The following is a 24,469-nucleotide window of genomic DNA, read 5'->3' on the forward strand; positions in this document are numbered from 1 at the left end:
CCCCGCCTCGGCCTGGCGCCCGGGAAACTGAGGCCGAGCGTGCGGGCGGCCCAAGGTCACGCGGCCCAGAGCCTTGGAGCGGTGCACAGGCCTGGTCCCCGAGGGGAAACTGAGGCCCAGGGAGCGCAAGGACGCGCCCAAGGTCACCGAGCCGAGCCTCCGGGCCGGGGCCTCCGTGCCCGCGACCTTGGCGGGGGCCTTCTCGCCAGCCTCGGTTTTTGCCTCGGTCCTGAGGGCACGGCAGGGCGTGGACCGTTGGCGCTGGGGTTCGGAGTCGCGGGGCTGGTCGCCGCCGCGCCTGCCTCTCTTTTCTATAGGTTTGAAAATTTCCATAATAAAAGGGTTTTTTAAAGGCCACAGAGCCCTTGATTTGTCACGCGCAGGCCCCGGACAAAGGGCTTCGGAAATGTTATTTCGGGTAGGGCGGGGCAGGCTTCCCAGGGTCCCACAGATGCCTCGCCCTTGGTCTGCATAAGGGAAAACTGAGGCCCTGACCGTGGCAATCCGAAGCTAACGGGGTCCCTGCCCCTCGCATGGGTCCCCCTTAAGGCTGGTGGGTTTTAGAGCCGGAAGGTGCCCAGGTCACAGGGAGACCCAGAGCCCTCTCCCCCTCCCCATCTGCTGTCCTGCGTGGAAGCCCAGCTAGCTGCCCTGGTTCTCTGCGCCTTGGGCTCAGTCCCCAGCTGTGTCCTGGCCCCTCCTCCCCAGCTCTGGGAAAACACATGAAGGTCTGCTTCTGGGACTGGGGGGTGGTGCTTAGTGTTAGGGACAGCTCTCCATCCTCACCCAGCTCAACCAGAGGGGCGGGGAGACAAGGAAGAGGGTGATGACGACCCAGAACGAGAAAAGGGACAAGGGGGGCCTCCAGAGCCAGGAGAGGCTCAAGCCCTGCCTCCTGGGACCCTCCTGGACCCTCCAGCCCTCCTACCACTGTTTGGCCTGACGTGATTATTGCGTCCCTGCTCACCAGAATGTCAGCACCATGAGGATGGAGATTTGACTTGTCCCTGCATGCAGTAGGCGCTCAGTAGTGACTGATGGATGGTCAGATGGACTGCCCTACCCCACGCTCCCCAGTTCTCTGCACGCTGGGTGGGCTGAGCCAGGAGTGGTGGCCCACACCCAGGACTCCAGCCCTCCACACCCCCAGGCCCGCAGACCCCCAAGGTGGCCACTCCACGTACCCTTGGCCAGTTGGGCGGGTGGGCAGGCAGCTGTCTCTCTGGGGCAGCAATGAGCAGCTGGACGGGCGGCACAGTTGGCACCACCAGGCTGCGGCCCGCCCCAGGGCAGATGGGTGTTCTGGCTGAAGGGGGGTCTTTCATGTTCACCCTGGGAAGATGTCAGGCTGGGCAGGTCGCCAGAGCCCCAGGGCTGGAGGCTGAGCTGCGAGGAGAGGCAGACAGAGGCCTAGCCTGGGGACCTGCGATGCCTACAGCGGGACAAACAGACAGGGCAGCTCCTCTGCTCACCCCACGCCCAGCCCCTGCCTGCCCATCTCCTCCCCCCGCACCGCCCCCGTCCCAGGACCATAAAGGATGCTGGCACCAGGGGGTCCCAGCCCGTCTCTGAGCCGCAGGGGACCTGGTCACCAGGCCCTGGAGGTTCCTCTCTAATCACAGTCACCCTGGGCCAGGCTGCTGTCGGCATTTTGAGACCAGCCCCGGCTCCCTGCTTCATGAAACCCACTCTGAGTGCTTGACCTGGCTGGAGTATTATCTGCGCTTAGTTATTCATTTAACAAATATCTATTGATTCCCCCAATATGCAGGCACTGGGGATGCAGAGGAGTTTCTGGGTGGTGCAAACACCTGCTAACTGAAAGGTTAAAGGTTCGCGTCCACTCAGAGGCACCTCAGAAGAAAGGTCTGGCGATCTACTTCCCAACAATCAGCCATTGAAAGCGCTATGGAGCACAGTTCTACTCTGACACATGTGGGGTTGCTATGAGCGGGGAGTCCAATGGACTCAGAGACAGTTGGTTTTGGTCTGGGGACGCAGAAGTGGATACAACAGTTTACCGCCTGGCCTGGTGGGCCAACAGTCCAGCAAGCAGAGGAGACGCGAATCCTGAGTCTAGTGAGAATTATTTAGAGAATATCGGCTGGTCTGTCGGAAGGACCTGAGTGCTGTAAATACTTAGAGCAGGGAAGGGGGTGAGGGAAGTGCTGGGGGGCAATGCTTGGTGGCCTTATGAGGAGAGGTGACATCTGAGCAAACACCTGAAGGGAGGGAGGGATGGTGCCACATGGACGCCTGCAAGAAGAGTCATCTGGGCAGGCGGCAAGGCCGTGCAAAGGCCCTGGGGCAGATGGTGCCTGGCTTGTTTGAGGGGCAGCAAGTGGCCAAGTGGCCTGAGCATTGGAGAGGGAGGCCGAGGGGGGTGGGTGTTAGGAGATGAGGTCAGAGAGTTAAGCGGGGGTGGGACAGAGATGATGGGGTGGGGCTAGATTGTATGGACAAATATATAAATATAAAACTCCAAGTCAACCTAAAACCTCCCACGGCTCCCAATCCCTCCTGTGGCCATGGTGTCCCCTACCTCCATGCTCATGGCTCCAGGCACACAGCCCTCTCCTTCCTGACCCCCAACACACCAAGCTCACTCCAGCCTCAGGGCCACTGCCCTTGGGGTCCCCCCTCTCAGGCCCCTTTCCTCTGGCCTCCGGCCCCCCAGCCTCTCCCTTGGCATCCTTCTGGCCTCACCAGCTGGTCCTGCACTCCCCACTCAGTCAGGTAGGTCCAGGCTCAGGGCCTGGGGCTCACACAAGGTGAGAGCCCTGTGAGCGGACAATCCATTCAGGATTCCTGGACTTTCCTTCCCAGCTCCTTGCTGAGTTCACTCTCCCCTGGGAACTTGGGGGGTGGGGAAAAGGGAGAGGGTGAACCAAAGTCTGATGATGCCCACCTCTGGCCCTGCCCCCTGCTGCCAGGTGACACCCCACCACTCTCCTGCTGTCTCCCACTGTGGGACCTTGGGGTCACCGCCCCTGCCCTTAGCCCCCATAAAGTGGGGAGTGCTCTTTGGAATCTCAGCACCAGAGTGAGGGGCCCAGTGTCACTATAGGCGCCGCCCCCTCGGGGCCCGTCCTGGGGGGGTACAAGGAGGGGGAGGGCAGTCTGTGGAGAGGAGAGGCCAGGAGAGGCAGTGGGGTGCTTCTGGTAGAGCCCCATGAATGAGCCCTTGTTCCCTACTCGTCCTGGCTCTGCCCACCAGGGCTGGGACTCCCGAGACCCCGTGGCTCCCCGGGCGGCCCTGGAGGCAGTGTCCTGAGCGCTGGCAAGATGATCTCATTTAATCCTGTGACACCCCATCTCACCCTGGGGAAACCGAGGCAGGCTTCGGAGAGCCATACTCAGGCTCACTTCATGGGTGGGGTGTTGGTCACTGTACTTCCGCCCCCACCAGCTGCCTTACTGCAGGCGGGCACTCACCGTGTTTGCTGAGTGAATGCGCGAACGACTGAACGCGCGAGAGCGCTCCGTGAAGGAAAGCAGGGAGGAAATTCACGCAGTGACCCCCCCCCCCGGGGCGGTTCCTTCAGGATGAACCCACTGAGGGGGGCCCAGGCCCTGCTTGCCTCCCCAGGACCCCCCTGAAACTCCTCATGCCCCGGCTTTCTGTCTGGAGAATTCAGTGTGGTTGGCAACACCCATGGAGCCTAGGTGTCCCTGCTAAATGCTGGGGTGACAGGAAGCAGGGTGGTGGTGCCTGGGTGTCCCAGGAGACAAACCCAGCAGGTGACGCCTGTGAGGGGGAGGATCAGGTCACGTGACCAGAAGGAGTGTCACCCTGTTGCCTCCCCACCAGCCCTGTCTATCCCCACCGCAGGCTGTCTCCCCGCTGCCTTCACTGGGTCAACTGTGTCTGCCTAGTCACCCTCAATCTACTCTCCCGGCACCCGGGGACCCTCCCGCCCACTCCCCCTGAACCCCCGGCACCCGGGGACCCTCCCGCCCACTCCCCCTGAACCCCCGGCACCCGGGGACCCTCCCGCCCGCTCCCCCTGAACCCCTGGCACCCGGGGACCCTCCCGCCCGCTCCCCCTGAACCCCTGGCACTAGGTAAACCAGAGGAGCCCAATGGGTGTCACTGGACGAGTCAACAAAACCACGGATCCCCTGGGGCACTGGGTAAATACTTCAGTGGGGTGGGTACCCATGGGGCCTCCTGACGCAGTGGGGGGTGGCCTCAGTGAGGTGGGTGTCCGGGACCCTTGAGACCCCAGGGCTCATGGAGGGGGCCGGCCTTGTCCAAGTGTGCTCAGCTGTAGGACCTGGCCCTCAGCCCACTAGGCGGCATGAGTGTGGCGCCCTCTGGTGGTCGCCGTGGTGAAGGCTGGGGCTGGGGTTTCCGGGGTCTTCCCCAGGGTTCTGGGAGGGGGATGAAGCTGGTGCGCTAGGTGGAATTGCACTGCTGAGCGAGACAAATGGACTAGGGGCCCAACTTCTGAAGGAAAAATGGCAAGGGGCAGCCCTCGAGGGCTCAGGCCCCGCTGGGTCCTCATATCCTCCTAACGGGAGCTGGGGACCCCACCCCCCGCAGGGGAGACTGCAAGACAAGCACAGAGCGGGGAGCGGCCTGCAGCACGTCTCAGAGCCCTCCTGGAGTCACACTGGCGACCCCGTCTCAGAGCCCTCCTGGAGTCACACTGGCGACCCGTCTCAGAGCCCTCCTGGAGTCACACTGGCAACCCCGGGGCCGAGTGTGGGCCCCACTCCTTGGCTCGGGTCCCTTCCACAGCCCTGAGGAGAAATGCCGGCAGCACCGAAGCCTCCACCAGGAGCCCCGATTTCTGGCTTCTCTGAGTAGGTCCACACACTCCAGCCTGTCCCCGAGGCCTCCCAGCCAGACCAGCCAAAGGCCCGGCACTTTCCCTGGGACTCAGTTTCCCCACCTATATGAAGAGGGAAAGGCCCTCCAGACCTGCCGCCCCACCCAGCCCCCGTGTCCCCCTACCCACACTCTCATTCCCGCCCCGGGCGCACTTGGCTTGCCCGGTTGGTTCTGGCTCCTCTGGCTCTGAACACGAGGTCCCAGGTGGTCGAGAGACTGCCGGGACCCCCACTGACTGGGCTCTGGCCCTGGAATGTGCCCCCACCTCTCATGGGCCACCCAGGCCACGGCAGCACCCTCCTCAACCATGGTGGGTGCGGCCCTGGTGTCGGCCTGCGTGGGCTGGGTGACGTGGGCAGGGGGCTGCTGCCGTCCATCCTGGGGGCACAGGGTCAACCAAACACAAGGTCTCTGACAAGCCCTCCCTCCCCCGCCCCGGGGCAGACAGGAGCCGAAATGTGGAGTCAGTCTTTATTGGTGAACAAGGGTCAGGGTCAGGGCGGGGTCGAGGTAGGGGCGGGGTCAAGGTCAGGGTAGGGTCAGGGTGAGGGCTGCGCTGTGGTTGAGGTGGAGAGGCCCTAGCCTGGCAGTCCCCCACTGCTCACCCAGACAGGCTGAAGGGGTAGATGCGTGGACAGTGGGACTGGAGGTTGGCACACCATGGGCCTGGGGCTCCCCTGAGAGGGTGAGGGGGTCCGGTGCCCTGCCGGCCCACCACCTGCCCGTGGGGACCCCGGGTCAGACCACAGACTAAAGCCCTTTAATAAAATACTCATGAGCAGATGTGACCAGACAGCATGGGCTTCATTCAGACAGGCAGGACACCCGGACCGTGGCCGGGGCCCCCACGTGGGGCTGCACGGGGGGACCGCCAGGGCTGCCTGACGGGGGACCCCAGACCTCACCGACTCCCTGGGGTTCGCGAAAAGAGAAAGGAAAGGAGAAACACCCCTTACAGGGTAGGACTGAATGGAATTCTGTATGTAGAAAACCCTAGTTTAGCTGGAAAAACGGGGAACCTCAGGATAAGACTTGGATCTACGATTTGCTCTCCCAGGTGGGTTTCCTTCGGAGGTGAGGAAATCTTGCGAACACTGACTCCGGAGGCGAGACCCATGGGCAGGACAGGCCCCCTCCCTCTTCCTCTTCCCTGGAGGCTGCCTGGAGGGAGAGGGAGGGTCAGACCCCACCTGGTGCGCCCTCCCCATGGCGCCTGACTCAGGACTCGGGTCTCAGGCTGCGGCCACGGGCCTGGGCAGAGCCTTGGTGTGCTGATGGGGTGGGCAGGACCCCCGGCCCAAGCCCAGACAGGCCTGCCCCGTGGCCCACCTGCACTCAGTTGGCGTTCCTCTGACGGATGTGCTTGTCCTTGTCGTTCACGTGGTGAGCGCTGCTCTTCCTGGTGGGGAAAGGGGACCGTCAGCGTAGAGGCCCCTGAAGCCCCTAAACACACTGTATCTCCCAAGAGGATCTGAGTTCACGTCTCCTCGCCCCTCGGCCACGGCCCCCCAGGAAGGAGGCCTCTGGGTGGTGCATAGTGCACACTGAAGACTAGGGGGTCAGCCAGGTCTTGGCTCTGCCCTGTGGGCAGGACCCCGAGGCACAGCAGCTCCCCAGCCCAGCCCAGGGGACCCCTGCCACCCCACCCCAGGCGAGGCCAGGACTCACAGTGGCGTGGAACCCATGTCTTCATCTGTGCAGACACAGCAGCGGGGCAGCGCATACGGAAGAAAGAAGAGGATGTCAGCGGTGCCCCAGCTCGAGACAGAGACCCCGCCCACACGTCTGCCGCTGGCTCCTTGTTCCCACCACAACTGCGGTCTGCTGTGGCCAGGCGCCCGGCCGCAGTCCCAGCTCCTCCCCGCGCGCTCGACCCCACCTCACGGCGGACCTCCCAGGAGGTCAGCCTGCAGAGGACGTCCTGGGATCCACACACAACGTCCCCTGGCCAAGGGCGGCCACGAGGCTGCGTCCTGAGCCCAGGGACCCGCACACGGCGCCCCCGGCCGACAAGGGGCATGCAGACGCAGACAGGAGGCGGTCTCCTGAGCTCCCGCGTCATGCAGGTCACAGGCTGGCGGCCGCAGCCCCGGGCCCCAAGCAGCTGGACTGAGCGCAGAGGGGGCCACTTACCGTGGAGGACGCCAGCTTGCCGCCAGCACGGGAGAGAAGGGCAGTGAGCGCAGGCAGACCCGCTCCCAGCGTGGGGGGAACCCCTAGACCGCCCACCCACATCCCTCTCACCGAAAACCCCGGGCCTCACCGTCCAGGACCTCCTCGGGCTTCCACCGCTTCTCGTAGATGAAGATGATGGTGACTAGCACGAGGACCTCGGCCACGATGCCCAGGAAGGGCCAGAGGGCGGCCAGACGGCTGCGCACGCGCAGGGTCACGGCGGCGTGGCTGGTGCCCTGGGCGTTGGTGCCATTGCACACGTACGTGCCGGGGTCCGTGCTCATGTCCAGGTTTGTGATGTGCAGTTCCGACCGCGTCTCCGAGGAGCTCACCAAGAACCTGCTCTGGGAGCCGTTCATGATGACCTGAAGCAGGGGGGACCGGGAGTGAGGGGGAACTGTGGGGGGCATGACCCAAGGGTGAGGGGGGCCAGGGGTGAGGAGGGCAGCTGGGAGTGATGGGGAGGCTGTGGGGGGAGGGACCAAGAGTGAGGAGGAGACAGGACCCACGAGTAGGAGAGGACCATGTGGGGAGGAGCATGGGCGCCCAGGGAGAAGGGGAGGGGACTGCATGTGGGTGGGGTCACGGGGGCGGGGAAGGGCCCCGAGTGCCACCTGCTCCTCGGCGTTGGTCTTCTTGAACCAGACCCAGTTGGTGACGGGCGGGAAGGAGTCCGACTTGCACTTGAGCACAATGTTCTCGCCCTCATTGGCATGCTCCGACTTTTTCACGGCTATGACTCTCGGGAGGCCTGAGGGGTCGGGAGGGGGCCTGAGCCTCGGCCCTGCAGAAAGCTGCTCCCCTGTGCTGGGCAGATGCCTTGAGGCCACAGGGCGGGCAGGCTCCCGGCCCCACGCTCCCATCGCGCCCCCCGGAGCACTCACCCTGCACGTTAATGCTGGCCCTGCCCGCGACCTCGGGGAGGAAGACGCAGTGGTACTTGCCTGCCTTGTCATCCGAGTCCACCCTGAAACCAGGCGCGTGAGTGGGCAAGGAGCCACAGGCCCCTCACTCGGGGGGGTCCCGCCTGCCCCATCCCGGGAGGCCCCTGCCTACGGGGCCCCTGTCTCACTCCTGGGGGGCCGTGGTACCCCACTCGCCCCCACCCGACGCAGACACGCCCTGGGGTGTGAGTCACAGTCCATTCCTAACTTCTGCTGGAATCCACCCCATGGCCGACCACGGGAGACGCTGGCACAGGAGAGGGACCCACTCAAACTCAGTTGTCAGGTCGGGCAGCGTGTCCTCCTTGAGCACCTTGTCCCCCCGCATCCAGCGGTGGCCCTCAATGGCCGTGGTGCTGCTGTTCAGGGTACAGCTCAGGCGCGTCTTGGGGCCAAAGTCATCCACAGAGGTTGAGACACCGCCCTCTGCAAAACCACCCAGGAGAGGGGTCAGTACAGGGTCCAGCGAGGAACTGCGAGGGCCGGAGAAGCACCTCCCCCACCTGCTGGGACCCTAACCGCCCAGCCAACAGTCCAGCCCCCAGGCTGGAGGCCCAGGCTCAGTGGCATCTTGCATGTCTGGGGCATGTGCTGTTGGCCCGGGCCAGCTTGGGGACAGAGGACCCCACCTCAAATGCCCTCCCAGTCACTGCACCTCTCAGGAGAGGTCTGACTCACTCCCCCCAAGGGAACAGGGGCCGTGTGCCTGGTGTGGACAGGGCCGCCCACCTGAGGCCCCCCAACCCCGAAGGCCCCCAGCGGCTTCCTGCCCAGTGCGCACTCCGCGGGCATCATGTGGTGGTGCCTGTCTCTCGGGCCACCCTGAGGCCCGGACGGGCCACAGCGGGGCAGAGGCAGCTAGTGGCTCTTCCCGCCAGAGCAAACCTCCAGCCGCTCTAAGAGATTCTCTTTAGGAGCCGAGATTTGAAAGGCACTTGGAACTACAAGTTGAGAAATTCACTGAAGCTTCCGGAAGACCACAAAGCTGAGCCTGAACCAGGTGGTGGTGGTGGTGGGGGTGTCCTCAAGCTCAGAGCGTGGACACTGAGACCCACCGCTCCACAGATGCCACCAGGGAGGGAGCAGTGTACACAAGACGGAGGGCTGCCAGGACGGAGCCAGGACGGAGCCGAGGAGGGTGGAGAAGGGGACAGAGCCAGAAGGGTCAGAGCCGAGGGGCCAGGGGGCGGAGGAGCTGGACCCGCTGAGCCAAGGATGGGGCGGAGCCGGAGCGGAGCCAAGGATACGGGAGAAAGGACGGAGCCAGGACGGGTCAGAGCCGAGGGGCCAGGGGGCAGAGGACGGGGCGGAGCCGAGGACGGGGCGGAGCCGGAGCCCAGTAGGGGTGGAGCTGGGAGGCCAGGGCGTAGGATGCCCCAGAGGGTCTGGTCTGCCAAGCGCTGGAAGGCGGTGCAGACTGAGGGACACAGAGGTACTCAGCGAGAAGGGCCGGGCGGCTGGGACGGGCCGGGATCTGTGTGCCGCCACTCACGTTCGCGGACCAGCACGCTGGCCTGGGCGCGGACCCAGCGGAGGCGGGGTGCCCGGGTCAGGTGGTTGCGGTCGGGGTCATTGCTGGCCCGACACTCATAAATGCCAACGTCGTCCGCAGTGAGGCCGGCAATGGACAGGGTGCTAGCCGCATGCTGGCGGTAGGTGGCGTGGATGTGGACGCGGTCCTGCCGGGCGCCATCCCAGAGCTGGGTGCAGGGTGTGTCGGGCACGGCGCCCTCGAACCACCACTGGATCTCGGGGACAGGGCTGCCCACGGCCTCACAGTGCAGCTCCACATGGTCCCCCGGCCTGTGCTCCTGGGACAGCGGCGACCGCAGGAAGCCGGCTGTGCGGCAGGCGGGGGAGCACCAGTGTTAGTGAGGGCGGACAGATCGAGAAGAAAAGCAGGTTAGTGGTTTCCGCGTGACCCGGCCGGGTGCACCAGGTGGCAGGAGGAGCTGCCCAGAGGCTGGACGCCAAGACCCAGGGCGGCATCTGAGCATCTCTGTGCAGGGGCACCCAGGAGCACGAAGGCAGGCGGCTCCAGAAACCAGGCCTCCAGGAGCACCTGCCAGGACGGAGCGACCCTGAGGGACCCATGAGGCCCTGAGGCCACAGTGACCCCCCAACGGGAGAGCCACACGCGGGCACTTGGGGGCTGCACAGAGCCACGAGGGGGGCCTGAGCTGCAGCCCCAGCCGACTGGCCACCAGCAAGCACTGACCACCCCACCCCAGGGCAGCCTCGGGCTCATGCCCCACCCCTCCAGGAGAAACACATTTTGACAGAACAGAAAGGACCCTGCAGGGCGGGGCTTCCCCTGAAGAAGTGGGCTGAAGCTCACACCCCGTGCCTGGCAACCCAGGACAGGAAGTCTTTCTGCCGGAAGACATCAGAGCTGGGCTGCTTTCTAGAGTATTCCACGGGCTGTGAAGTTGGCTCCCATCCCCGTAGGTCACTGTAGACTGGCCCTCCCCAGGGGGCACCGGCTGATAGCCGGGGCAAGGCCGGGCCCCCCGTCCCACCTCTGCCCACCTGCAGGTGCCTCCTTTAAAGAAAAACAGAGGACAGAACCCCAGCTGACGCTGGCGGAGCAGGAAGCCCAGCAGCAGCATCTTGACACGGCTCCCAGAGGTGCTGTCTGCTTTGGGTGGAGGGGACAGCACCCCACATGTGTCTTCCTCCTCCATGGCTCCCATGCCATGACTGCGCGCACACACACACAGCCCCCAGTTCTGAGGCTGTGGTAGGAAGAACCAAGTGGCCCCCACAAGGCCCCAGGAGGAGGCCCGAGGGGGGCAAGACGACCGTCCTCAGCAGAGGGCCACCTCTGGTCTCCTGAGCTCAGAAAGAATTAGGCCTCCCGGCAATTGCGAAACTGGCAGCTGAGTGCAGCGCAGGGCAGGAAGGCCGAGCGCCCCCCCCCCCAACAGGCGTCCCTATCTTTACAGCTCTGTCCTCACCATCCAGGGCTGCGAGAAAAGAGGTCGGGAACTGCAGACTCAAGGCTGCCTGGGCCTCTCTTGGGGAGGAGGGCCTGTTCCCTCCCGGTTTGTGAAGGGGCAAGTGTGGATGACCCCCACTCCCATCCGTCAGCAGAAGGGGGGCGGCATCCATGGGCAGCCTCCCTCAGGGGCCCCACCTGGGCCACCTGCTATGCATCCCGGAGAGTTGGGGCTGCTCTGTGAAAGAACGGAGTGCTGCTCCCACGGCGCAGAAGTGGGTTCTGGGGGACAAAAGCCTCTAGAGTCAAGGCCACTCCCAAGAGAAGGTGAGGGTCACATATGATGTTACATTTCAGTGTTGGGCAGTTAGTAAAAAATGCCTGCAAAGGCCCCCTTGGGGGGCAAGAATGGAAAAAAGCAGAAAAGCCTCCCCCCTTCTGCTGGAGGCTCAGGTTTGGATCCCACCTGGCCCCCAGGGTTCACAGGAGCCCCTCAAGAGCACTCAAGACCGCAGGGAGCCCTGACCCTCTGCTCCTAGAAAAGTCAAAGCTGATTCCAGCCACGTGATCTGCAGCCCATGATCTCAAGTAAAGTCACCTTCGTCTAAAAACAACCACTCCCTCCTGCTTCCCTCTGGGCTGGGGGCCAACCAGGGGCCTGGAGGTAAACAAGCTCCCCAGGCCTGCAGGGGAGGCGCCCTTGCCTGGGTGGAGCAGACAGCAGGGCTGAGGGGCACTGGTCTGCCATCTGTGAGTCCTCTGGCCTCCAGATTTCCCCAGTGGGAGGGAAGGGCAGGGCTGTGAGCACGAGAAAGGAAAACGAATCAAGTCCGCCTGGCAACTCCACTCCTCCACTCCTGCTCAGCTCTGGCCACAGCCCGGGAAAACCAGCGTGGTGCTCAGCACAATTAGCTCCAGGTGGGACATGTGTTGAGCCTGAACCCGGGTAAGGCTGTGCCCCCAGCACCAGGCAGCTTCTAAGGCCCCCTGCCAGCAACAGTTTATCTGCCGTCACCTGGCCAAGGGTCCTATCTGCATCTAACAGTATCTCAGTAAATGGCTGTGTGATTAGAAGAGAGAAGAGCAGACCGTCCTGCTGTGGGTCAGGAGCTCCCGCCCACCATACCCACTGCTGGGATGACGCCCCCATCTCTCCCTCTGTCCCCTGTGTGTGTGTGGTCAGTGTAAATCTTTAACCTAGAACCAAACAGGGAGTCCAGAGAAAGGAAGGGAACACCTCTATCAGGCAAGAGTGGCCGCCCTGGGTTTCTCCTCAGGCCGTTCTTCCCACAGCACACTCTGCCCACCACCACTGCGCCCCAAACTGCTGCCCACTTCAGCAAACTGCACTGGAAACCAAATGTCATCAAGGCTTCAAAAAATCACTCTCAACATTTCCTGCCCTGAACTGGCGGCCGAGGCGACCTTGCTGTGACCTTGGAACACCCCCCCCCACCGGGCCTCAGTTTCCCCAGCTGTAAGGGCAGGTGTGGACTAGAGCCCACCTTCTCAGCCCGAGGTCTGGTGAGGCCAAGAGGGCAGGGCAGGCAGGCCCCAGGCGGCGCAGGAAGAGGTGCACAGGACGGCAAGGCTGACGCCCCAATCCCGTCAGGAATGATAATCCCCGGGGTCCGGGAGCTGACCCGTTTTTGAGCCATTTCACGTGCACCTGGATTCGGGTTAATGGGAGGACACCAGCGGCCCATTATCCCGACGAGAAAGCCCAAGCTTCCCAGGACATATGGGGACCGCAGCCATGGATCCGACTTCAGGGGAGGGGGTCTCTCTGCTGCACCCCCTACCCTTATACAGGCCCCAGGCAGGGGAGGTCACGCCGGGGTCCACCCTCAGGTCACACCCCAGGCCCTGCAGGCTCCAAAGGTCTCCCCGGAGGAATGCAGTCCTTGGAAACCAAGTCGGGCAGCAGGCCCAGACTCAGGCCCTGCAGTTCTGGGCCAAAGGGGACGGATAATCAAGGACCCAGGCCTCCGTCTTCTGGCCCGGCCTCTCCTGGTGGGAGGGGTGGCAGACGGGCCACCTCTAGAACCCCACCCCAAATGCCCTCATCCAGGGGTCAGGCCGCTGCCGGACGCTCCAGCCCGGTGCCCCCCTGCGGCGGGTACCCCCTAGGCCGCCCGAAGCTTGGGGACTTCACCTCCAGCACCGCCCCGGGTCGGACGCCCCTGGTTCTCCACCCCTAGCTCGGGGGCTTCCCTCCCAGGCCCTGCCCCAATAAGGACCCCCAGCCCTGCCAGGATCCCCCGACCGTGGGGGCTTCATCCCAGGCACGGCCCGTAGGGCCCCAGGAACCCCCAGGCTCGAGGCCTTATTCCCACCTCCGCCCCGTTCGGACCCCGGGCCCTCCCTAGGACCGCCCGGCCCCGGCCCGCACTCGGCGTCCCAGCGCCCGCGGCCTCCATTCCGGACCCCCTCCGGGCGCCGCGACCTCGGCCCGCTGCTCACCAGCCCCAGAGACGCCCTCGACGCCCAGGAGCGCGGCCGCCAGTACCACGAGCAGCGCCGCCGCCATATCGCCGCGTCCGTCCTCCGACCCCGCCGCCACCAGCCGCCGCCGCCGCCGCAATAAGAACCGGCGGAAGCCCCGGGCGCGCGCGCGCACAGTGGCGTCCCGGGTGCGCGCGCACGCAGGGCACGCCGGCGGCCCCGCCTGCGCACGCGCACGGGGGTACGTACGCACGCACGCGCTGACTGAAGAGAGGCTCGCGCTACGGGCGCAGAAGAGGCGCCCAGGGCGGCAAGGCTGTGGCCCCAATCCCGTCGAGAATGCTAATCCCCCGGCCAGGGAGCTGACCCTCCGGCCTCCGGGCCCCGGTGTTGCTAGAAGACGGGGACAGGGCCTGCGAGGACGCGGCTCGGAGCCCCAGTTTCTTTTCCCGGCTCTTCCGAGAGTTTGTGTGCACTGTTCACTCGTCCTTTGGTCACTGCTTATTTCAGAAAGCGCTTAGTTAGGCCATAGGGTGCCTGCGGTGACCAGGTCGGATGGGTCCCTGCGGGGTGAAACTACCAGATTAGCAAATAAAAATACCGGAGAGCAGTTAAATTTTAATTTCAGCTAGAGAACAGATAATTTTTAGTATAAGTATCCCGTGCAATATTTGGACGTAGTTATTAAAAAAAACAAAACAAACAACCATTTGTGTTGCTCTGAAATTCCAATTTAACTGGTCGACCTGCATTTTCTCTGGCGGCTCTACTCTGGGGTCCGTGATTTTACTACACATACTTACACAAATGATGAATGCTGTGTGGGATTTTAATCCTAGAAATTCATAGAGAAATACTCAGATTTGACATGCATAAACTTGTTTAGTTTACTGCAAGCTAGTCCTGGCAAAGCACGCACGTAAGCCCAGGACGTTCATTTAGAGCCAGAGAGTCATAATTAACAACGTTATTTCGGTGAGTACAGTCCAACTTGAGACTTCAGGCATTTGCCTTTGACGAGTGATCTCAGGAGGAAGTCCGACCTCTAGCTGGGGTCCAAGGTTGGCAGCAGGGAGGTTCCATCTCTGCCTTCTCTCAGTGAGTGAGCAGAAATTCAGGGTTTATATGCAAATTCCTCACCTTGGCTTCACATAATAAGGCCCACTGTGACATCAGAGACTAGTTTGTTACATCTTCCCTGAAAGGTTAGAGGTTAGCTGAATGTCTCATCCTTTTTTCAAGGTTAGAGATTAGGGAGTTGTTTAGATTTATACCGCAAGGCTAGTTTACGAAGATCAGCTATGCTCTGTTTTCTTTTGTCGCAGCATGCCAGGTGAAAGTCAACTTTACGGTTATTTACATTTTTCACACACTTCACATGCTTCTATTTTTAAAGTTATGAATTTCTAAATAACTTTCTAATGATTTACAGTTAATGGTTAGAGAGCCCCACAATGGTAGACATATTTCTGTTTCTAAGTTCACGAGTACATATACATATATTTGAAAACATAATAGTGATTTATACCTAACGTGATTGGAAAGCATTATAGAGAACAGAGAACCATGAAGTAATTTCAAACACTGACAAATACAAATATAAAAAAACAGTTGCTGTTGAGTTGCGTCCGACTCATGGTGGCAGCCCCAGGTGTCAGAGTAGAAACTGTATGTGCTCCGTAAGGTTTTCTTTCTTTTTTTGCTTTAACAAACAGAAATTTATTTTCTCACAGTTAAGAGGCTAGAAGCCCAAATTCAGGGTGCCAGCTCTAGGGGAAAGCTTTCCCTCTCTGTTGTCTCTGGAGGACGGTCCTTGTCTCTTTTCAGCTTCTGGTCCTCGGTGATCTTCGTGTGACTTGGCACCTATCTTCCCCCGTCTCTCTCCTTGCTTGCTTGCTCAATCTGCTGTTTTATGTCTCGAAACAGATTGATGTAAGACACACTACACTAATACTTCCTCATTAACGTAACAAAGAAAACACAGTCCCAAATAGGACTATAACCACATGTAGGGTTTTCAATGACGGATTTTTTTTCAAGTAGATTGCCAAGCCTTTCTTTCTAGGTGACTCTGGGTGGACTCAAACTTCCAAACTTTTGGTTAGCAGCCGAGCAGATTCACCGTTTGCGCCACCCGGGGATCCAAGACCTGAATATAAGAACTAAATTAGAAACATCTGAGAAGAAAACACAGGCATAAATCTTTGTGGGCTTGGACTAGGCAGTGGTTTCTTAGATACGACACCAGAAGCACAAGCAATTAAAGAAAAAGTAGATAAACTGGACCTCATCAAAGCGTTCGTGCTTCAGAGGAAGTCATCGAGGAAGTGTAGAGACGACCCGCCGAACGGGAGAAAATATTTGCAAATCGTATGTCTGTTACGGTGCTTCTATTTAGGATATATAAAGAACTCTTACGAGCTCAATAATAAAAAGCCAAACAATTAAACATTCAGCTGTACAAGAAGCTGTACAAAAGGCCAATAAGCATAGGAAAAGATGCTCAACATCATCAGTCATCAGAGAGGGGCCCCTTCAGCCCCACTAGGATGGCTGTTATACACAGACAGATAATAACAAATGTTGGCAAGGATGTGGGAAAACAAGAATCTTCATCCATTGCTGGTGGGAAGGCAAAATGGTGCAGCCACTGTGGAAAACAGTTTGGCGGCTCCTCAAAAAGCCAAACAGAGAACTACGAAGTGACCAGCAATTCCACTCCTAGTCATATATGTATATGTGTGTGTGTATCTCTCTCTCTGTATGTACGTACGTATGTACGTATGTACCCTGGAGAAATGGAACAGCCCAAGTGTCCATCTGCAGATGAATAGATCAGCACAGTGTGGTCCTTCCACACAATGGATTACCAGCCACAAGAAGGAAGGAAGTACTGACACCTGCTATAACACGGATGAACCTCACAAGCACGATGCTCCGTGAAAGAAGTTAGACACAAAACACCACATAGTGTCTGATTCCATTTTGATATGAAATGTCCAGAATAGGCAAATCCATAGAGATGGAAAGTGGATTAGCAGTTGCCAGGGGCTGGGAGCTGCGGGATGGGCAGTGACTTCGAACCGGTACGGGGTTCCCTTCTGGGGTGGTGAGAATGTTCAGGAACCAGACAGAGATGGTGGTTGCACAACACTGTGAACGCCCTAAAAACCACTGAGCTGTGCGCTTTAAACGGGTGAAGAGCCCGATGAGCAAATTACATCTCAATACAAAAATAGGGTGACGTGAGTTCCCAGAGCAGAGGAGGGGTGCCTGCTTCGGGTGAGGGTCTGGCGGCTTCTTCAAGGAGGTGACATTTGAGAACGCAGGGTCCCCTGCCTGGACAGGAGGGAAGCATTGTCCAGGGAGGGGTCTGTGCAGAGCTGGTGGTGCCCCAGGTATAATGCACAGAGAGGGGAGGCTGGAAGGATGGGCGCAGAGCTGAATGGCAGAGGGGCCAGGGCTCGTAGATCCAGGGGCTGAGCTGGCAAGGGCTTCAGGCCGAGGTTGGCTGCAGGTCAGGGGCCTGGGGCCTCAGAGCGCCAGAGCCCCAGGCCTGGCACCCATCCAGGCTGCTGGCCCTGCTAGGGGATTGGAAGCTACGTGCAGAGTCAGGGAGGATGAAGAGGCCCAGGCAGGGGCCACTGGCTTCAAAGCCCCTCCAGGGTTGTAAACTACCCCCCCTGCCTGGCAGATGTCCTGAGCCTCCTGCCCTGCTCCTGCCCAATTCCCCCTCCCCCTTCCCCTCTTGCTTGTCAGAGAGGCCTCCCGGGAAACACACACACACACACACACACACACACACACCAGGGCCACCTGCAGCTTCTGGAAGCCTTTGTCTTTGCGTGCAAGGTCAAGCTGCACCTCTATGAAGACACAGTGCCCTGGTTCGCTCCCTCGAGAGCCTTCCCTGGCCCCCAGACCCTTGTTCTGCTCACCCCTGACCCCTGGGACAGGAGGGTCCATGTCCCCTCTGCTCCCAAGAAGAGACCCTCCCTCATCACCCAGATAGGGCAAATAAAATGAAAATACAGGATGCCTGGGTAAATTTTGATTCTAGATTTTAAAAATCAGTGCTTTTTTATATAAGTGTATCCCATGCAGTCTTTGGGACATGTTGTTCTTTGCTGTCGAGTCGATTCTGACTGTGGCAACCCTATGCGTGCAGAGTAGAACTGCTCTGTAGGGTTTTCAAGACCATAACCTTTCAGAAGCAGATCCCCAGGCCTGTCTTCCGAGGCGCCTCTGTGTGGGTTCGAATCGCCAACCTTGTGGTTAATAGTTGAGCACTCAATCGCGTGACACCCGCGGACTCTCCTACGGTAAAACACTAAGTGGAGCGCACGGCATCTTTAGGGCAATGAGATGATGCAGGGCGCCGTGATGGTGGACACGTAACATTATGTATTGGTCAAAATTCAAGTCGTTGTTGTCAGCTGCCATTGAGTTAACCCCGACTCATGGGGACCCCACACACAATGCAATGAAATGCTGCCTGGTCCTGCACCATCCTCACGATCAGTTGCAGATTGGACCGTTGTGATCCATATGGTTTTCACTGGCTGATTTTTGGAAGTTGGTCACCAGGACTTTCTTCCTAATCCATCTTAGTCTGGAAGCTCCACTGAAACCTGTTCCGCATCCTAGGAACACACAAGCCTCCACTGAGGGATGGGTGGTGGCTGCGCATGAGGTGCACTGGCCAGGGATCAAACCCAGGTCCCTCACGTGGGAGGTGAGAATTCTTAGACAACACAGAGCGAACCCGAATGTAAACTGTGGACTTGAGTTAATAGCAAATACCAATATGGGCTCATCGCTTGTGACAAATGGGCAGCACCACGCAATGTAAGGTGGTAAAAACAGGAGAAACTGTGTGCAGAGGGGGGAAGGGGGTGTGGGAACTCTCTGTCCCTTCTTTGCAAGTTTTCCGTAAACCTAAAACTGCTCTAAAAAATAAAAGCTATTCACCCGTTCTGACAGGGATCACAATAGAGGGTCCTGGACAGAGCGGGAGAAAAATATAGAACAAAATTCAGATTCACACACACAGAAAAAAATTACTGGTCTGAAAGAGACTGGAAGAACCCTCAAGACTATAGCCACAGGACACCCTTTTAACTCAGAGCTGAAGCCGCACCTGAAGTTCACCCTTCAGCCATAGATTAGACAGGTCTATAAAACACTATAAAGTCACTTTAAGGACTAAGGTGCACCTGACCCGAGCCACAGTTTTTTCAATCGCCTAATATGTATGTGAAAGCTGGACAATGAATAAGAAAGACCGAAGAAGAATTGACGCCTTTGAATTATGGTGTTGATGAGGAATACTGAATACACCATGGACTGCCAGAAGAACGAAGAAATCTGTCTTGGAAGAAGCACAACCAGAGTGCTCCTTAGAAGCAAGGATGGCGAGACTGTGTCTCACATACTTTGGACATGTTATCAGGAGAGACCAGTCGCTGGAGAAGGACATCATGCTGGGTAAAGTAGAGGGTCAGCGAAAGAGAGGAAGATCCTCAAAGAGATGGACTGACACAGTGGTTGCAACAACGGGCTCAAGCACAACAGTAATTGTGTGGATGGCGCAGGACCGGGCAGTGTTTCGTTCTGTTGTACACGGGGTCGCTGTGAGTCAGAACCGACTCAACGACGCTTAACGACATAAACTAAAAATAACACATGTGAGGAATGTGCTTCTTAGTTCAATCATGTACACAAGACCAAAAGAGCAACAGCTGCCCAAAAGCTGACAGGAAGGCAGGAAGGGACAGGAATAACGGATGGATGGAAACGGGAAATTGGGGTGTGGAAGGGGAGAGTGTTGACACATCGTGGGATTGCAATCACTGTCACAAAACATTTTGTGTATAAATTACTGAATGAGAAACTAATTTGCTCTGTAAAGTTTTACCTAAAGCACAATAAAAAATAAATAAAATAAAAATGAAGACTATTGAGCAATAAATTAGCGGTTGTTTTTCTGAAATTCAGATTTAACTGGGCCTCTGCATCTCATCTGGCCCCCCTAACCCTGGAAGGCAGCCCTGCCCTGTCACCAGGTCACCCCGAAGTGCCCTACAGTTTCCCCATTTCACCTGTGCCCTTCTGGGCCCTTGTCTGGGGAGTGTTCCTGCTCCCTGTCCCCACCCGCGCCATGCCCCCTGCAGCACAGGGCGGGTGCCCACTAAGTCGCTAGTCTTGTCACCCTGGCCTCCAAGGCCTGTGTGGATTTTGGACCTGGTTGTCTTTCTGGAACATAAAGGTGAGCACAACAGCTTCCCCCACCCTCGCCCCTTCCAGCCTGTCTGCCCAACGGCTGGTGTTTAAGGGCACAGAGAGGAGGGGCACCAAGCCCTCCCTTCCTTGTCCCAGCGGCTCTTGGGCAGAAGCCAAGCTCCTCTCCCTGCCCTCAGCCCCAGCACCCTCCATGGCCCCGCTGGCTCCTGCCCCCCAGCACCTGTCCAGCCCCCTGGCCCGGGCAGCGCCTGGAGCTGGCTCCCTCTCCCCTGGGGCCCCTTCATCTCCCTACGGAGGCCTCTCCGGTCTCAAGGAGCCCACACTCGAGCTTTCTACTTTTTGATACAAAAGGTTTTAGACACTCGACAAGGAGAACAAATGCATCCTCAGACTCACCCCACCGTGTGCTCACCGCGATCACGTGCCCATGGAGGGGTGGTTCTGCTTTCACTGTGCATATTTTCAAAATAGACCTGTGTTTCAGAGCAGTTTTAGGTTTACAGAGAAATTGTGAAGAAAGTACAGTCTCTATGTCCCTCTCTCCCCTACACAGTGTCTCTTATTAACATCTTGTATTGGTGTGGTACCTTTATTACAGTCGATACTATTACCTAAAGTCCATAGACCACCCAAGGGTTCCCTCTGTGTGTACAATGTCATGTGTCCACCCCCACAGTGTCAGGCAGAATAGTTCCACTGCCCTAAAAATGCCCTAAACATGCCCTGTCACAGAAGGCAGGTCCTCTGATGACTGAGGCAGAGAGGGAAGTGATGTGGCCACCAGCCCAGGGACACCTGGGGCCACCAGAAGCTGGAAGAGACAAGGAAGGACCCTCCCCTAGAGCCTCTGGAGGGAGCGCAGCCCTGCAGACACCCTGGATTCAGACTCCCAACCTCCAGAACTCTGAGAGAGTGAATTTCTGTTGTTCTAAGCCCCCCAGCGTGTGGCACTTTGCTACCGTGGCCCCAGGATGTTAATACAGCATCATCATCTGTTATGGATTGAATTGTGTCCCCACAAAATGTGTGTCCACTTGACCGGGCCATGATTCCCACTATTGTGCGATTGTCCGCCATTTTGTCATCCGGATGTGATTTTCCTGTGTGTTGTAAATCCTACCTCTATGATGTTAATGAGGTGGATTAGAGACAGTTGTGTTAATGAGGCAGAACTCAATCTACAAGGTTAGGTTGTGTTTTAAGTCAATCTCTTTTGAGATATAAAAGACAGAAGTGAGCAGAGAGACATGGGGACCTCATACCACCAAGAAACAAGAGCCAGGAGCAGAGCACATCTTTTGGACCCGGTGTCCCTGTGCCTGAGAAGCTGCTGGACTGGGGAAGACTGATGATAAGGACCTTCCCCCAGAGCCAACAGAGAGAGAAAGCCTTCCTCTGGAGCTGTTGCCCTGAATTTGGACTTTTAACCTCCTAGACTGTGAGAGAATAAACTTCTCTTTGTTAAAGCCATCCACTCGTGGTATTTCTGTTACAGCAGCCCTAGATGACTAAGACAGCGTCCCTCTTGCTCAAACCACCAGAACCCCAGCCGGGCCTCCTGTGGATGCTAATTCGCTTGTTCCCCTTCTCACCATGACGCCCCACAGTAGGCAGAGGCTTGTGTCAGATGGCGTCTGGGACTCCCAGGTCCCCGCCTGCCCTAGTGCCAGTGAGGGAAGTGGCATCTCATCCCGCTGGGGGCTGCACCTCCACTCTGAGGCCCTGGTCACCTGGGCGGGGACGTTCCGGGGCCAGGAAAGATCAGTGGAGCAGGCCCGTCTGGGCCAAGAGATAATAACCCTCCTCCCTGGGCGGTGGCTCCACCCTGTAAACATGGCCTGACCACCACTGATCTCCATCCGCCCAGCTGCCAGGACCCATGGAGGGGTGTGGGTGAGCTCTGACGGCTGGGGAGGCAGGAGCAGATGCAGCAGAGGAAGCCGAAGTCTTCCTCCTTGCGGCCTCCCCACCTCTATCCAGGATGTTAAGAAATAATCACAGCCCTGAGCTGCTTCTGGAGGAGTGGAAGCACAGGCCCCACAGCCTCAAGTGGTCAAACATGAGTCACCGTAGGACCCAGCGGTGCCAACCCGGCAGAAATGAAACCCCGCGTCCACACAGAAACCAGCATACACGTGTTCATAGCAGCACCGTTCACAGGAGCAAAAGGTGGACACAACCCAGGTATCCATCAACAGGTGATAGATAAACACACTGTGGCCCGTCTGCACAATGTCGTATTACTCAGCTGTAAAAAAGAACAAAGCTCTGATACATTCTACAACGCGGATGAATCTCGAGAACAGCAGCTTCCCTGGCCTCCACCCACTCGATGCCAGGAGCTCCCCCTTCTCTCAGTTGTGACAAACACAAACGTCCCCAGACATCCCTGAGGTTCCCCTGGGGACAGAATTGCCCCCAGTGAGCCACTGGTCTGCAGTGGGGTGGTTAAATGGACAGGACCCACAAAGCAACACCTTGCAATGACAGGCACGGTGGACCCCCCGTCCCCGAGGACAAGCGGAAATCTCCCGCTCAGTGTGGAGGGCAAGAAGCCATACTCAGAAGAGGGCCCTGTGGGATTCCGTTTACACTGAGTTTGAACGACGTGGGGGCGGGAAGTGGGGGGTCCTGGGGGTTCCAGGTCTTCCCCGGGTCTCACGGAGAACTCGGTTTGTGAACAGTCATCTGCTCACATCTAACCTGGGCGTGTTCTGTACACAGGTGACACCTCTATAGAAAGTTAAAGATTACAAAAGCAAGTCGCCCCTCCCAAACCACCACCCCATCTAACCATGAGAGAAACGCCAGGCCAACCCCAATCCAGGGGCCTCCCATGAAACTCCTGACCAGCACCCCTCCAAACCGTCAAGGTCTCGAAAACAGGAAAGGTCTGAGAAATGGTCACGGCCCAGAGGAGCCCGAGGAGATGTGAGGACTGAATGTCACATGGGCCCTGAATGGGGTCCCGGGACAGAAACAGGACCTTAGGGAAAAATGAGGGGACTCTGAATAAAATGTGGACCTTAGCTAATAACAATGTATCAATATCATTCATTGATTATAATAACTGTATCGAACCGTGTAACCAATGTTGGATGTCAACAACGGGGAAATCCCTGCGGAGTATATGGGAACTATTTGCACGCTCTTTGGGAACTTTCTGTAAATCTAAAACTATACCAAATACATAAGATCTATTTAAATAAAAGTTAAAGAACCCTTCAGTAATTTGCCAAAAAAAGGAATCCTTAGCTTTCCCTTCCTCCCTCTCTCCCCTTTTCCCCCCTTCTTTCCTCCCCTCTCTTTCACTCCTTCCTCCCTTCTCCCTCTCTCCTTCTTTCTCTACCTCTCTCCCCCCACTTTCTCTCTTTGTAATAAACAAGGAAAGAGTTGTCTACTTGTCTATGTGTTCCTCCCACTTTACAGAGTGCCTGGAACGTAGTAAGTGCACATAAATAAGAAATGTTGCATGACCAAAAAATAAAAATAAAAGCACTTAACTTTTGACCTGCAAGCCTTATTTCTGGGAACCTAGCCCACAGGTCCACCCATGGGTGGGACTTTGAGGTGGGAGGAGGGCTTGGGAACACCCTGAAAGGTCATTACTGAGACAAGGTCAGGCCTAGTGTCCTGAAGGGAACCACCTTCAAGAGTGCTACGTGCGCCGGCAAGCAAGAGCGGAATGTTTCCGTTGGTACAAAACCTTCCCGACACTCCTTTGGGCTCATAGCCACATAAAATATTCTGGGAAGAAGATACAAGATACTGGCCTCCTAGGAAAAATAGGGGTGAGGCAGGGAACTTTTTGTACTTACGTCCTGTGTGCAGCTCAGCTGCTAACTAAAAGGTTGGAGATTCGAGTCCACCCACAGGTGTCTCAGAAGAAAGGCCTAGTGATGTATTTCTGAAAATCAGCCACTGAAAACAGTATGGTGCATTATTGAACATTTTGATCAAAGATTCTATAGCAGAATCCTTGATCAAAAGGGGGAAAATGCAGAACAGAATTTCAAATTCTCATGGAATCCAGGCTTTCTGGCCATGGATGCTGGATGTACCCCCAAAACTATTGCCCTGTTGCTGTTGTTAGGTGCTGTCCAGTTGGTTTTGACTCATAGCGACCCCATGTACAACAGAATGAAACACTGCCCGGTCCTGAGCCATCCTCACAATTATTGTTATGCTTGAGCCCATTGTTGCAGCCACTGTGTCAATCCATCTCTTTGAGGAGCTTCTCTTTTGCTGACCCTCTACTTTACCAAGCATGATGTCCTTCTCCAGGGACTGATCCCTCCTGATAACATGTCCAGAGTATGTGAGAAAAAGTCTCACTCTCCTTGCTTCTAAGGAGTATTCTGTTGTATTGTCCTGAGATAATCTTTAAACCTTAAATAAAAAATATCCCCTGAGGTAAGACAGTACACAATACTGGGGAAGCCAGCACAACTTGTTCAAGGCAAGGTCATGGAAGCTCCATAGACACATCCAAACTCCCTGAGGGACCGAATTACTGGGTTGAGCACTGTGGGGACCATGTCTTGGGGAACATCTAGCTCAATTGGCATAACATAGTTTAGAAGCAAAATGTTCTGCATTCTACTTTGGTGAGTAGTATCTTAAGAGCTTGTGAGCGGCCATCTAAGATACTCCACTGGTCTCACCCTGTTGGGAGCAAGGGAGAATGAAGAAAATCAAAGACACAATGGAAAGATTAGTCCAAACGACTAATGGACCACAACTTCCATGGCCCCCACCAGACTGAGTCCAGCACAACTCCATGGTGCCCTGCTACCACCACTGACTGCTCTGACAGGGATCACAATAGAGGGTCCTGGACAGAGCTGGAGAAAAATGTAGAACAAAATTCTAACTCACAAAAAAAGG

The 24,469-nt window shown here is 57.6% G+C and overlaps 2 protein-coding genes across 3 annotated transcripts in view; both read right to left on the reverse strand.

Annotated features, from left to right (window-relative positions):
* The window catches only part of HCN2 (hyperpolarization activated cyclic nucleotide gated potassium and sodium channel 2), a 27,166-nt gene extending 21,121 nt beyond the window's left edge, over nucleotides 1–6,045 (reverse strand). Inside the window, exons 1-5 of the mRNA XM_004378697.2 lie at nucleotides 6,028–6,045; nucleotides 5,663–5,749; nucleotides 5,103–5,215; nucleotides 1,185–1,332; nucleotides 884–924 (exon numbers count right to left, since the gene is read on the reverse strand). Of these exons, the coding sequence (XP_004378754.2) occupies nucleotides 884–924; nucleotides 1,185–1,332; nucleotides 5,103–5,215; nucleotides 5,663–5,749; nucleotides 6,028–6,045 (407 nt within the window). The remainder of the gene's footprint in view (nucleotides 1–883; nucleotides 925–1,184; nucleotides 1,333–5,102; nucleotides 5,216–5,662; nucleotides 5,750–6,027) is intronic.
* On the reverse strand, nucleotides 5,302–13,481 carry BSG (basigin (Ok blood group)). 2 transcript variants are annotated; one of them, XM_004378533.2, is made up of 9 exons: nucleotides 13,358–13,468; nucleotides 9,449–9,796; nucleotides 8,226–8,382; nucleotides 7,897–7,979; nucleotides 7,627–7,763; nucleotides 7,101–7,377; nucleotides 6,506–6,530; nucleotides 6,167–6,236; nucleotides 5,302–5,998 (listed from the first exon to the last, which is right to left on the reverse strand). In XM_004378533.2, the coding sequence occupies exons 1-8, from the start codon at nucleotides 13,422–13,424 to the stop codon at nucleotides 6,173–6,175; spliced, it is 1,158 nt and encodes a 385-aa protein (XP_004378590.1). In that variant the 5' UTR covers nucleotides 13,425–13,468; the 3' UTR covers nucleotides 5,302–5,998; nucleotides 6,167–6,172. The 2 variants fall into 2 exon arrangements, with proteins under 2 accessions (XP_004378590.1, XP_004378591.1); XM_004378534.2 differs by lacking the exon at nucleotides 9,449–9,796 and having other exon boundaries at nucleotides 13,358–13,481.
* Nucleotides 13,482–24,469: the final 10,988 nt, after the last annotated feature.

This window comes from Trichechus manatus, unplaced genomic scaffold (assembly GCF_000243295.1).
Source record: "Trichechus manatus latirostris isolate Lorelei unplaced genomic scaffold, TriManLat1.0 scaffold00057, whole genome shotgun sequence".
Taxonomy (NCBI): Eukaryota; Metazoa; Chordata; class Mammalia; order Sirenia; family Trichechidae; genus Trichechus; species Trichechus manatus.

Coding starts and splice junctions, on each gene's coding strand:
- BSG (XM_004378533.2), bottom strand. CDS start 13,424: ATGGCGGCGGCGCTGCTCGTGGTACTGGCGGCCGCGCTCCTGGGCGTC. Junction 8,383..9,448: donor CAGCGTGCTGGTCCGCGAAC/GTGAGTGGCGGC, acceptor GTGGTTTTGCAG/AGGGCGGTGTCTCAACCTCT. Junction 7,980..8,225: donor GACCTGACAACTGAGTTTGA/GTGGGTCCCTCT, acceptor GCCTGGTTTCAG/GGTGGACTCGGATGACAAGG.